At 44.1% G+C, this 12,586-nt stretch overlaps 1 protein-coding gene and 1 non-coding gene across 3 annotated transcripts; both read left to right on the top strand.

Moving 5' to 3' along the window:
* Positions 1–1,738: 1,738 nt before the first annotated feature.
* Positions 1,739–11,362, top strand: RANGRF (RAN guanine nucleotide release factor). Of its 2 annotated transcripts, none has more exons than XM_020809523.3 (6): positions 1,739–1,833; positions 3,883–3,983; positions 5,027–5,143; positions 7,907–8,054; positions 9,770–9,864; positions 10,602–11,362. In XM_020809523.3, exons 2-6 carry the CDS (start codon positions 3,892–3,894, stop codon positions 10,729–10,731), a joined length of 582 nt encoding a protein of 193 aa, XP_020665182.3. In that variant the 5' UTR covers positions 1,739–1,833; positions 3,883–3,891; the 3' UTR covers positions 10,732–11,362. The 2 variants fall into 2 exon arrangements, with proteins under 2 accessions (XP_020665182.3, XP_078234407.1); XM_078378281.1 differs by lacking the exon at positions 1,739–1,833 and adding an exon at positions 2,015–2,539.
* Positions 6,434–6,505, top strand: TRNAA-CGC (transfer RNA alanine (anticodon CGC)). The gene has a single exon. It is a non-coding gene; the product is annotated as a tRNA-Ala (tRNA).
* Positions 11,363–12,586: the final 1,224 nt, after the last annotated feature.

Here is a 12,586-nt window from a genome sequence, read left to right as displayed (position 1 = left end):
GCAATCTTGGTCATAATCTCAATTTTGAGCAAAAAAGTTGGAATGTGGAGGATGTTTCTATGTGCTGTCCAGTTGGAACCGGCTTGTAGTGACCCTAATAGAGTTTGCAAGGTAAGTGAGATCTTTGAGTGCTTTTACCTGTTCCAACCCTACCGGGAGTTTCCATGGCAGAGCAGGGATTCAAATCCAGGTCTCTGGAATGCTACTCCATCATTTTATTCACTAAACCACATTGTGCTGCACAGGATGGAGGGGAGCAAATTTGAGCCAGATCTAAGGTTGAAAGAAGTAGGAAAAGAGGAAGATCAAATATGAGATGGACCAATTCCATAAAGGAAACCACAGGCTTTAGTTTACAAGAGCTGAGCAGGGCTGTTGGTGGGGTAGGTCATTTCAGAAATTGCTCATTGATATGGCAGCCATATGTCAGAAGCGATGTCAAGGAACATAATAACCGCCTCAGAAGCTATTTTTCCTGCCAGAGCAGAGTCTTAACATATGGTGATATAATAGTTCTAGATGTCTAAAAAAAAAAGGCCTTCCCACAGAAGAGGTACAGTATGTCATGTCTTCTCTACAACAATTCCCAGCAATCCTAAAAACATAATATTGAGAAATTATGTTACGCTTATACCCCATCTTTCTTCAAAGTAGCTCAAAGCAGAATATATAGTTTTCTTCCTTCCCACCTTATCCTCACACCAGGGAGACAGAAAGAGAATGCATGATTCCCATGCAGGCGTGATGTCTGTTGTTTATTTCCTTGCAAATTAAAATGGATCAAATCAATCCTGAGTGGTGGTCGGGGAGCATCATATGTGCAAAGGTGGTTCTGGGGGTCACCTGTCAAGAGTATGTGAGTATTGAGTTCAACAGCCAGATATTCAACAGGTGTGGGTGTCACCATTGCCTTGATGAGGGAACCAAAGCAAGCCTCCAGCTGACTTTTTAAGAATGTTGCTGTGTCATAAATGTTATTTATTTGATTTGCAGTGCTTTTCAACTACTGGTCCTCCATATTTACAAGTGTTTTGGAACACAATACACAGAATGTGTGTGTGTGTGAGTGTGTGTGTCTGTGTCTGATCTCCAGAATTATGCAATATTACTTGAAAAGCTAACTTCAAATTAAAAATAACGAAAAAAAACCACACAGACAAGTATTTCCATGAAGCGAGCACGTGAACGAATGCATATGTCTGAAGAAATGGCTGAGGAATCCAGTTAGAATTCTGGAACATAAAATTATGGACTGTTTAAATGACTGTTTAAATGATTTTTTTTTCATTTCCGTCGTACATTTTTATTCAAGTAAATGGTTTTAAAAGAAACAAAGAAAAAAAAACCCATGGTGACTGAAAAACATTACACATTAACGTAGCTAGGCTTTTGAGTCACACAGAACTCTTCACTACTCCGGCCTGAACAAACGCCTCTTTCGTTTGGTAGTAGGGGCTTTTCCCACTAGGTTTCAGATAGTCACCTGATAAAGGCGGGCCTTGAAATAAATTTCTAACGCCATTGGCTCATACTGAGCATCTTTGGCTACAATGCCTTGTTCCATTGGATGAAACCTGTGTCGATCAATGAGTTTTCTCGGCCATCGCGAGCGGTTGCTATGGTGCCGATGAGCGGTAAGAACAGCTACAGTCCAGTTCCTGATTGGTTCTTGTTGTTTTAGTCGTTAAGTGGCGTCCGACTCTTCCTGATTGGTGGGCACGCTTTATGACGCCTCCTGGTCCCGGAAGGTGGGCGGGGCCTGGGTTCCAAGAGGAGGGGCGATTTAAAGAGGAAGCGTCTACCTTTTCTATTCAGGTTGCCGTGAACCAAAAGGTGAGTCTTGAAATGGTGGCTCGAGAGACCTTTGGGCAGGTCGTAGCCCATCGGGACAATGCAATGGGGCTCCTGAAAAAGAAAAGAAAAACCAACTTCTAAAAGGGCAAACTGCGCAGCCGCAGACGAAGAGCTCTGTGGTGCTATGTAGGCTAACACACTTGGTGTCCCGGGAAAACTTCCGTGGACCGTAAGGGCGCCCTTTTTCATGTGCGGGAAGCGATGCACGGAATGCGAAGTGTGTGGATACGCACGACACGTGGTGTGAGATCCGGGCCAGGGGATTCCATGCAGGAAGTCCCGTTTGCAATGCAGAGATGAAGACTCCTGCAAAGCCTCCTCTACGTGCTCTAATCACACATCATTCTGGGCCACACCAGAACCTGGCAATGCTAACTTTTTTTTTTAAAGATCACATGTCTTTGTGTGGATCCTGGACGTTGTCGCCTGAAATGTAAATTTTCTGAGCTCTGGGTCAGATTGGCGGTACATCTAATCTTGGGAGCTAATCTGGTACAGTTAGGGAACAAGAAAAAAAAAGGTGATCTGGTCTGCCTTGCTTCTCCTATGAGTCATCTTTAGGGGAAATTGAATTTCTGGAGGTTTTGTTAAACTATACTGCCATTTAAAACCTTGGATAGATCCTATGATCTGTGGATTTGTCTACTGTCGCCTTATACCAGTGGCGACCAATTGTCCCATACAAGTATGGTGTAGAATGACAGGCTACGACTCGGGTGTTCTGGATTCAAATCCCCATTCAGTGCTGGAAAGCCGGTGGATGATGAACCACCCACCTTGAACATCTCCCACACCTTGAAAACCCTGTTCTGGTTGCCAGAAATTGGAAGCTACTTGGCCACAAAAAAACTAACTCTACTATATTTTGTGGCGCTGAATACAATATCACACAAACCATTCCTCTTTCAGCAAAAAAAGAGGCATCCAGAGTATCTTAGAGAAATTAAGAATAATTGCTGAGTCCCTGTTTTGAGGCTTGCAGTCTAAAAAGATGGCATAAAAGCAAAAAAATGGGGAGAGATGAGGAAAAAGCCAACTCTGTTACTGTGTTCTGATTATAGGACATTAAAATAATTAAGAATACTTATAGGATATTGCCTTATGGTGAATTAGATCATGGATTTATCCAGTTTTGTACAGTCTACACTGGGGAGTAGGTAATAATCTTTTAACACATTGTGTGTGTGTTTAGGATCTGCAAATGCAAAATAATGGTTGTGCGGGAGCATCATGTATTGGGAATAAAGAAAGGACCTCTGACTACATACATGGTCGGGCTCAAGAATTTATTTTCCAGTCCAGAAGTCCCATTGTTTAAAAAAAAAGGATGAAGAAGGGGATTCAAATGAGTCAGAGGCCTCAGGCAGCAAATTTCATGCCTCATGAAAAATCTGCAAAAAAATTTAGTTAGATTTAGGTCTTCTCAATTTCCTTTCTGTTGAAAAGAGGTGGCTGAATCCCAAGCCTATTTTTCCAGTACTAGGCCTTTTGCTTGATAACGTGATCAAATAAAAACACATCAGAGCACGAAAAAAATGTGTTCCCCTTCACTGTTGCTTCATACAATTACTTTGTTTTGCTGTTAAAACCCAACCACCATCCTGAGACCCCCGAAGGCTTCCGCAGAACCTGAAATGAGGGATGGGATGGAGATTGGGAGCTTTTATTTACTTTAAATTAAATGCTTTTGGGGCCTGATTCAGGTGGCGCCTCACAAAGTTAAGCCAACAGGATTTTGCCCCTCGTTTCCAAGCCATAAGGCCAACACTCTTTTATTAAAGAGAGACGAGGTGGCTAGAAAAGCAGGCCTCAAATGATCCAAAGGGTTGGAGTGCCTTCTGCCTGAGGACAGGAGAAGGTCTGTCCAAGGTTTGGTGTACCTTCTACTTTACTCTTAAGGAATTCAATGATGCTTTTGCTTGTCCTCACCCCCATCCAGGCTTCCTGCTCTGGATCAATCCCTCTTCTGTGTTAACATGTCCCATACTTTCTGCACCCTTCATGTGCGCTTGTTTGTTTTCCTTGCAGACGAGCGCCATGGATGGTGAGGTTTATCAGCACCAACAACAGCATCAGCTTTTTGGAGGAGCATTTTCTGCCTTCCTCCCACCGGGAAGCCTCGATGTCAGGTAAAAAACACAACGACAACGCTTGCTGAATCGGTGGAAACAGCAACCAGTCAGATACTGTGTTCTCAAAGGCGGCTATCAGAGACCTCTGGAAAGCCCAAGAGAAGCACATACCCTTCGCCAGAAATTCATACAAATGGACACACTGTTTTTTGTGCTGTGTCAAATGTGCATCTTTCCAGCTCACCCTGAGTCATCAGTGTGATGCAGCAGCAAAAAAAGCTAATGCAATTCCAGGCCACATCAACAGATCATAGCACCACTCTATCCAGGTTTGACCAGACCTTGCCTGGAGCACTGAGCACCCCACTTGGGGAAAAAAAAGGTATCCGGAAGCTAGACAGCAATATCTCTAGAGGATATTTACATAAGATAATCAAGGTCTAGACGCCATATCCTGTGAGGAGCAGCTTGGAGAACTGGGTGTGTTTCAACCAGAGGGGAAAAAAAATAACTGAGAACCACCTTCAGATCCTTGAAGAGCTGTCCCATATAGAGCATGCTTTTTTTCTGCTCTAGATTATAGGACTGGAACCAGTGAATTCAAATGTCGAAAAAAGGTCATTCCAACTTAGAATTGTTCAGTTATGGGGAGAACTGCCTCCAAAGGTGGTGGGCTTACCTCAGGCAGAGGCTTGTAAACCAAATCTGGATGTGCGTCTGTGAGAAGAGATTTAGATGCAGAATCGTCCATCGGCAGGGGGTGAATTGCATGATCTTTTAGGATCCCTTCCTGCTCCCAAATTCGGTTGTTCCGACCAGTATCCATAATTCGTCTCGTGCCCTGTGAATCTGTCCAGTGACACCTTCTGTAGTATTTTATACTGTTTTCTCTAAACAATTTAATAAATGGCCATGTTCAGTTTTGTAGCTTTCCGTTCACTGTGCCTTTACGTTGGAGGGGGGGTGTCTTATACTATCCCTCAGGGGTTTTTTTTTTGGGGGGGGTGCTCTGTGTACAGTCACAAGTGCCACCCTGCTCCCATAGGCACACACTTCCAGAGTTCATGGTTCCTTTCCACCCGCCTCTTTTTCCCTTACAGTGAGATGCGCCAGGTCCCGGACAACCAAGAAGTCTTTGCTCATCCCAGCACAGACCAGAGCGTCATCGTAGAACTACTGGAGTATCAGGCGGGTGTGCCGGATGAGAATGCTGCCAAGTACGTGGGAGGAGTTGCAGTTCTTTCTCTCCTAGACAGCTCGGTGCCGGACCTCAAAGCTTTCCTTTTCCCTCCCCTCCCCTTATTCCTTGTGTGCTGTAACTTAAATTTAGCCTAAAAGTTCTGAAAGCTGGGTCTGCCATGCTGGATCTCTTCTGGAGTGGGGTATTAATTGTTATTATTGTGGTTTTGACTTCTATCCTGCCTCATAGTGCTAGAACACTCTCTCTGGATGGTTTACAACATCATTATGTGAGCAACACTTCTGGGGGTGGGTTGGGTACTCCTTTTACTGACCTCAGAAGGATGGAAGATTAGGCCAGCCTTGATCCATCTACCTGAAGCCATCCGGATCGAACCCGGGTTCTACTGTAGTTGAACTACTGCGCCATGGGGCACGCTATAATTCTAATTACAGTATACTCAGATTCATGACACCTGGAGAATCCAGTCTTGACAGTTCTGTTATATTAAGGCCAGTGAGGACAAGGATGATGTGTGTATAGGCACATGTACCTTAACTCCTTTCGGAAACAAATAGCGGAAATGACCCAGAAGCAATAGTAGGACTTCTTAATTTGCCGTTAAGAAACTATGAAAGTTACGCATACAACAGTTTTTGTGAAGGTGTTTTTGACAGATATGCTAGATTTCTAAAAGAATCATAATTATTTGCCGTTGGTTTATTATTGATATTATAAGTATGTCAATATGAATTGATTATTGATCACACTTAGAGAGGGCTCCGGGCTGGTTAAAGCCACAGAGATGGCGAACCTATGGCACGCGTGCCACAGCTGCCATATGAAGCCCTTTCTTCTGGCACGCGATAAACCTTTTGAAGTGGCTGCAGCTGGGATTCCCCCTTTCTCTTCCTGTTCTGGGTCCTTTAACTTCCTGTCTGTCCCCATGATTCCCCCTTTAACTTCCTGTCTGTCCCCATGATTCCCCCTGAAACTGCCACTTCCTGTTCTGGTTCTGGTCTTCCAGAGTGGCACGGCAGACAGTGGTTTCTTCCCCACCCCCTCATTTTGGGCACTCCAGCCGAAAAAGGTTTGCCTCCACTGGCCTAAGGGGACGAATGACTGACAGCCGAGCACAAATCTGAGACTCAGTGAGGTGTGATCTGCCCACATTCTTTCTTCTTCTATATTAAGAAGCGACAAATAGTTCTGTCTTAAGACTCCTTTTTAAAAATGGCCTTAATTTCCTGCTGAAGGATAGGTGAGTGATCAAGGAACGGGTTGTCTGCTGGAGATACAAGAAGACAGAGCAATAGTTAGGCAGGAAGGGGATGTAGCTCAGTGGTAGAGCGCATGCTTCGCATGTATGAGGTCCTGGGTTCAATCCCCAGCATCTCCACTTTTAAATTTGTATTTTATTACTGAAGGATGCATTGGCTCTACAGGGGATCAGCAACGGAATATAGAAGTATGGGTCCTCTTGCCCACTTTTTACTATTTTTCTTTCCAGCTGGTTTTAGGCATGGTTCCATCATGTTCTCCTCTTGCCCGTCAGCCTTTTCTTTGAGATTTATGTTCATGAAGACAGGATCCCAAGAGGACGGCTTCAAATCCATCAGTCTATATATTACACTTTTGCAAACTGTAATCCTCTGCCAGTTTTACTCAGAAGAGAAATTGGTTGTGGGCTTTACTCCAAAGCAAGGGTGCAAAACCCAATAGCTTTAAGCATTGTGTACTTAGGAATGGTCTTGTGAATGAAAGCTGGGGATGTTAAAACCACATATTTATTATTCATTTATTTTAATAACTATAGTTTTGTCGTGCCCATCGAGTGACCAGGCACAACTCTGGGTGGCTAACCAAATAGAGCCTCTGAAGCATCTCTGAGTCCTAAGAGAATACAGGGCTATTTTCATGGAGTCAGAGTTAGCTCAGCAAGACAATCAATGCTTTGAAAGCAGGAGGTTCTTGGTTCAATTCCCAGTATCTCCACTTTTTGCTCAGCATGCAAATAATAAAACACAAGAGCTATTGATGGGCGTTGACCCAGGGCATTGTATGGACTGATTCTGACTACACCTATGAACAGCATCAGGAAAACAGCACCCCTGTTGGCCGTGTTTTTCTTTAAAACTGCGTGCAGAGAGTGCTCCAGCAAGCCTGCTTTTCTTTTGAAACAAGGAGTGTGCACTTTCCCCACCTTGTTTTAAGCCAAAATTAAAGTTTACAGTATTTTACTCACCGAAGTTTGGTGGTGCTCAGGAGTGGTGTGGGGCGGGGTGGGAATGAAATTGGCCCTCAACTATACCAAAGATCCACCCTGTGCTAGGTAAGAGAATTAAAATACATTGGCCAGGAGCCTGCTGGTGTTTGTGTACACACTGTGGGTGTTTGACAAGGTGCCCGGGCATGCTCTCCATTCTGAACTGAGACCCAAACCTTACACAATGCCAGCCATGGGAAATGGCGTGAATCATAAGCAGAGAGGTTGGTTTGTGGTCAAATCCTGATTATGTTTGTTCCACTGCTTCTTTTAACTCAAGCATGTGGTTTCCTTTATGGAGTCAATTCATCTCATGTCTGGCCTTCCTCTTTTCCTGCTATCTTCAGTGTTGTATATGCAACTGATAATAAACAGCAGGAACAGGATGATGAATTCTGTAGCTTGTAGTCCGGAAAGATAATTCCCCCCCAACTTGTTCCTTTGAGTCTCTTTGCATAATCAAGGAAGATGGCTACCTCTCTTTCTTTTAAAATAATTCTGCACCCACTCACCCCTGTCTCGCTATCCTTCCAGGTACCACTTTGAGGACATGGCTGATGCTTCGGCCACCACAGAGATTCTGAGCCAAGAGCCACTCTCGGTTCATCTCCTGGTCCTTGAAGGCTGCAGCAGCGCTTGGCATCTTACCGCCAGACAGCTGGTAGCAAAGTTCAATGAGGAGGTGGGTATCAGGGTTGCCCGATGACCCACTTGGAACTGGCCCGGAAGGGTCTCTTTATCTTGGATTCTGCTCAGAAGCCTTGGGAAGGACAGGTGGGCTTCCAACCATTGTTCCTTCCTCCTCCCCCCCCCCCAACTGGTGCTTTGGTAATTCTCATTGTTAGGACATCTGGCTCTTAAACAGCTAGAGAAAGTCAATTTTTTGAACTACGAAACATCCCAGATAGGCTAGGTTAATCTGCAAGGTCTAATCTAAAATATATATTTTCCCCTGCCTACTCTATTTTTAATCCATGAGTTTAACTTCATGTTTTGTCTTGGATTTGGCCTATATTTTTATGAAAGCGTATAGCTCTGTAATAGACAGGTGCTTTAGAAAAATCCCATTTTCAGTTAAAGACATTTCCATCTCCTTCCAGCTGGAAAGGAATCATGTTAAAAAGCTGGAGAATTCCAACTGGTCGTTGTAGGATAACCAGGGTTTGGAGAAAGTAGGTTTGGATCTCCAGGTAGACACCAAAGGTTTCTGATTTCTAGTTGCAGGTAACAGTGTGTGTCAATGTCTACGAGAAACATAGTGGCAACAAGTTGAATCTACACCCCTACCTCCAGATTCATGTCCTGATTTTGTTTCAGGAAATGAATCTGGAGGTAAGGGTTTGGAATTGCTTTTCTATGCCAGCTCTTTTAGAGAAAAGCTAACAAAAAATGTGTGCATACGGCAGGAGGGTTCAGCTTTCCAGAGCCAGCCTCTCTGTGTGGCCTTCGGGAATTAAACACTTCCATGAAGTCAAGGAAGGGTTTAATTTGCCAATCTCCTAAAGCAGCTGTCTTGTTAAGCCACTTCACGTGATTGGCAAAGTCATATTGAAAGGCCAGCTTTGTATCGGTTCCAGAAATCACATGCATTGGAACCTACCCAAACCAGAGCGATCCTATTCACACCAGAAAAGAAGAAGCCCCTGACCGGGTCCATAAAAAGGTATGCATTGGATCGGTCTGGGAGCAAGCTGGTGCACTCTGTAAGACCAGCCCATTCTTGCAGTGGACCAAACATCGGACTAAATGCTTGAATAGTTCGCCTCAAAGAAAGTTTAGGCTAATCAGGAAATGGATTGTTGGATGCAAGACCCAGCACGCCAAACCCGAGCCTACAGTTTTAGAATTCTCTTTCACAGTGTCCAGACGGGCAAAGTGTGCCATTTATTGCACCCCGGCTCCTTAGCTAGAATGGCTAAGCAGGCATGATGGGAGTTATAGTACATTGTCTGGAAAGGGATGTGGGCCCTTCTCTCCAGTTGATTTAGCAGCACAACCCTTTCACTGTGTAATAACAAGGCCCTTACATGTTGTTGATCAACTATCACTGTTTCAGGGACAACTTTTTAGAAAATTATATTATTCTATCATCTCACAAGGATCTGATGCAAAACCATCAGCTCGTGATGTGGAAGACTACCAGGGGATGAATCCAATTGTTACTCCTAGCTTAGAATAAATCCAGTGAACGAACAAGACTTTGGTTAATAGCACACACATGACTCCCATTAGTCCTGTGCATCTACTCTAGTTGAATTTAACCCTAGTTCCTCTGGGCATGTAATATACTTTCTTATTCCCTGTCATTAGACCCATTTTTTTCTTGATCTCTCGGTTTTCCTGTTGGTAGAAAAGGAGGTTCCCTAAGTGGCTCATAAATTCTCTTCTTTTTCACAGGCCAAAAACGAGGTGACCATGTATTTAGCGCTACTGCGGCTTCCGCAGTATGGAACAGACGTGCTTCTCAGCTTCAATGATCCCACGTGGATTAAGTGAGTATGCCCGAAAGCAGAAATCGGGGTGGTTCCAGATAGCAGGATTAACAATGTGGTGTAGTGGACAGAGTGATGGATCAGGCCTCAGGAAGCCAGGATCCAAATCCCCATTAACTCCTGGAAATTCACTGGGGGTATGTGTATGTGTTCAAGTGGAACTGACTTATAGCAACCCTAATAGGGTTTTCAAGGTAAGTGAGATAATTTAAGGAGTGGGTTTAACCAGGTCCACTCCCCCAGTCAGTTTCCATGTCTGAGTGGGGATTCAAACCTGGTTTTCCAGTCTTAGTCCATCACACTACCCACCACACCACACTGTGAATCCACTGCAGGTATGAAATTGGTTAAAAAAACACCCCTTAATATTTCACTGGCCTTACTAGGGTTGCTGTTGTTCGGTTCTGACTTGACAGCACAGGAAATATTAAGGCTACAGACCATGACTCTGAAAAAATGATCAATGGTCTGTGGAAGCAGAATCCCATCAAATGCATTAGTCTTAAGATGCCACAAGACTCTTGGTTGCTGCTGCTGCTCATACAGAGGCAGGTCGTTATCTTCTGAGTGCGAAACAGCTTGGGAAAAGAAACTTGTTATAATTACAGTTATAGAAAGCCCCATCAGCATGTCCCCTCAAAATAAATTTTTCAGGTTCTGGATCTAACTGCCGGTAGGTGGATGAACAGAGAATATTCCACAATGACACTCTTTCCTCTCCTCCTCTTTTCTCCTAGCCCTCTCAGCAGCAGTGCGGCCCAAGGCGCCGAGATCCCCCTTCCTTCTTCTCAGCCTCCGTGGACAGTAGAGCATTTCCGCACCTTCGTACGTAGCCTGCGACTCCTTGATCCTGGTATCTTTGGCTAGGGCATCTCCATATGACTGGGGTTCCTGGCCACCCAAACCTCATTCCTTCTGTACTGCAAATGTAGTAAGAGTCTTTGGACAGGACCCACAGAAGACTGGCTGAACATCCGCCGCTTTGGCTCCCCCTGCCAGGCATCTTTTCCCGAAAGGGAAAGGGCAAGAAACACGAGATGCCAAAGGACTTTCTGGCAGGAGAGAGCGGTTTTAAGGCACCCTCCAACTCCAAAGGTGGTTTTAAGCCTCCCCTTGTGGATAATGAGCTGCCTGGCTTCCGTTTTTTTGTTTGTTTGGTTTTTTGTTTTGTTGTTGTTGTTTTATACAGAAAAACTTGCAACCTGGACTTAATCCTTGCAACTCCCACCTGCTTCCTGCCCCCACCAAGCTTATAAAAGTTACTTTTTTGGACAACAACTCCCAGAATGGCCATGTTGCCTTGGGGTCTGTGGGAGACATATTATTTTAAAAGTAACTTTTCCAAGCTTGGCTCCCCACAGCATCCCCAGCGGATAAAAAAATCCATACCATCAGACGTTGCTACATTCAGGTTCCAATACATTATTCTCAACTGTTTCCTCCAAAAGAAATGTTCATTATTTACAAGTAGCTTATTAAACCATTAGTTTAGTATTAATCTATTAAACTAATTACTTAAGTTTAACAAAAAAAAAATCCAACAATGGGCAAAAGGCTAACTTTAATTAGTATTAAGCGACCAATGCTGATAACGCAGGCTGTAAGCTTTGGAGTCACACCAGGCTCTTCACCAGATGTAATGATCAAGGGAGGAGATAAAGCAAAGAAGAGCAAAGCAGACGTTCCTGAGCAAGAACACAGTGTTAAAACATTGTCCTTTTTAGTTTTGTTGAATGCAAGTCACCCTCCGTTGTTCTTTAAAGTTTTGCCACGTTAACTAAGCCTCATCGTGCAGACGGCTTTTGGCTGAACCAGGATGCGCAGCAGAGCCTTGAGTTCAACAGAGGACAAACTGGTAACAGAACATAAAATGAAATAAAAACATAGTACTTGTAAATGAAGAGCAGGTCCATTTGGAGCAATAGCATGTACAAGTTGAGAATGTGGGTGGCATGGATTTTGGGAGAAACTCTGTTGTTATGGAAAGAACCACCAGGGTCTCTGGGCTACTGATAGGCAACAAAACTAGCACATGGGAGTCAAATTTAAAAAATGTGCAGGGCTTGAAAAATGCACTCTTCCACTCGTCTGTGATGAGTGAAAAATGGTGCTCAACAAGTCACAGCTCCCTCTCTGCCTGCCTCCTTCCCCTCCACCTGTCTCTCTCTATAATCCTCCCCTCCATCCTCCCATTGCAAAAGGAAAACTGCCCTCTTCTCCTAAGAAGAGAGTTCAAGTGGTACATAGATATATAGCTCTGTAGGAGAAAGTAGAGTAGTACCATGCTGGATAATATGAAGCTTCCCTGCTCCCAATTTCAACCAAAGAAGGACAGACACATCTTGGAGTGGGAAGGAACCGTGGCTCTTTAAGAGGCCGGGCCTTTTTGCTTTCAGTTTTATTTTTGCTGGAGACAAAAGAAAGGCATTCAAAATACAAGTTTCACGACCCCACAGGCACACAGGTAATAAAACAACCCAGGTCTGAGGGTATAAATCAGTGATTCCAAATCCCAATAAATTGCAAGGCTATAGTCCGGTCATGCTGCCTGGTGAAAGTTTTGACTGACAGGTAAGACATTCTGAAAATTTTCAAGCTCTGAAGATGTGGCATCAAAAGTGACCCAGAAATTGCATCTTCAGATAAGAGAATATCTGGATAGAAGAACTAAGAGCAGGAGAAAGGCTCTTTATGCCAGAGGAGGGGAGAGAGATGACTTTTT

This window comes from Pogona vitticeps, chromosome 6, assembly GCF_051106095.1.
Source record: "Pogona vitticeps strain Pit_001003342236 chromosome 6, PviZW2.1, whole genome shotgun sequence".
In the NCBI taxonomy this organism is placed as follows: Eukaryota; Metazoa; Chordata; class Lepidosauria; order Squamata; family Agamidae; genus Pogona; species Pogona vitticeps.
This window is presented reverse-complemented; position numbering and strand designations above follow the sequence as displayed.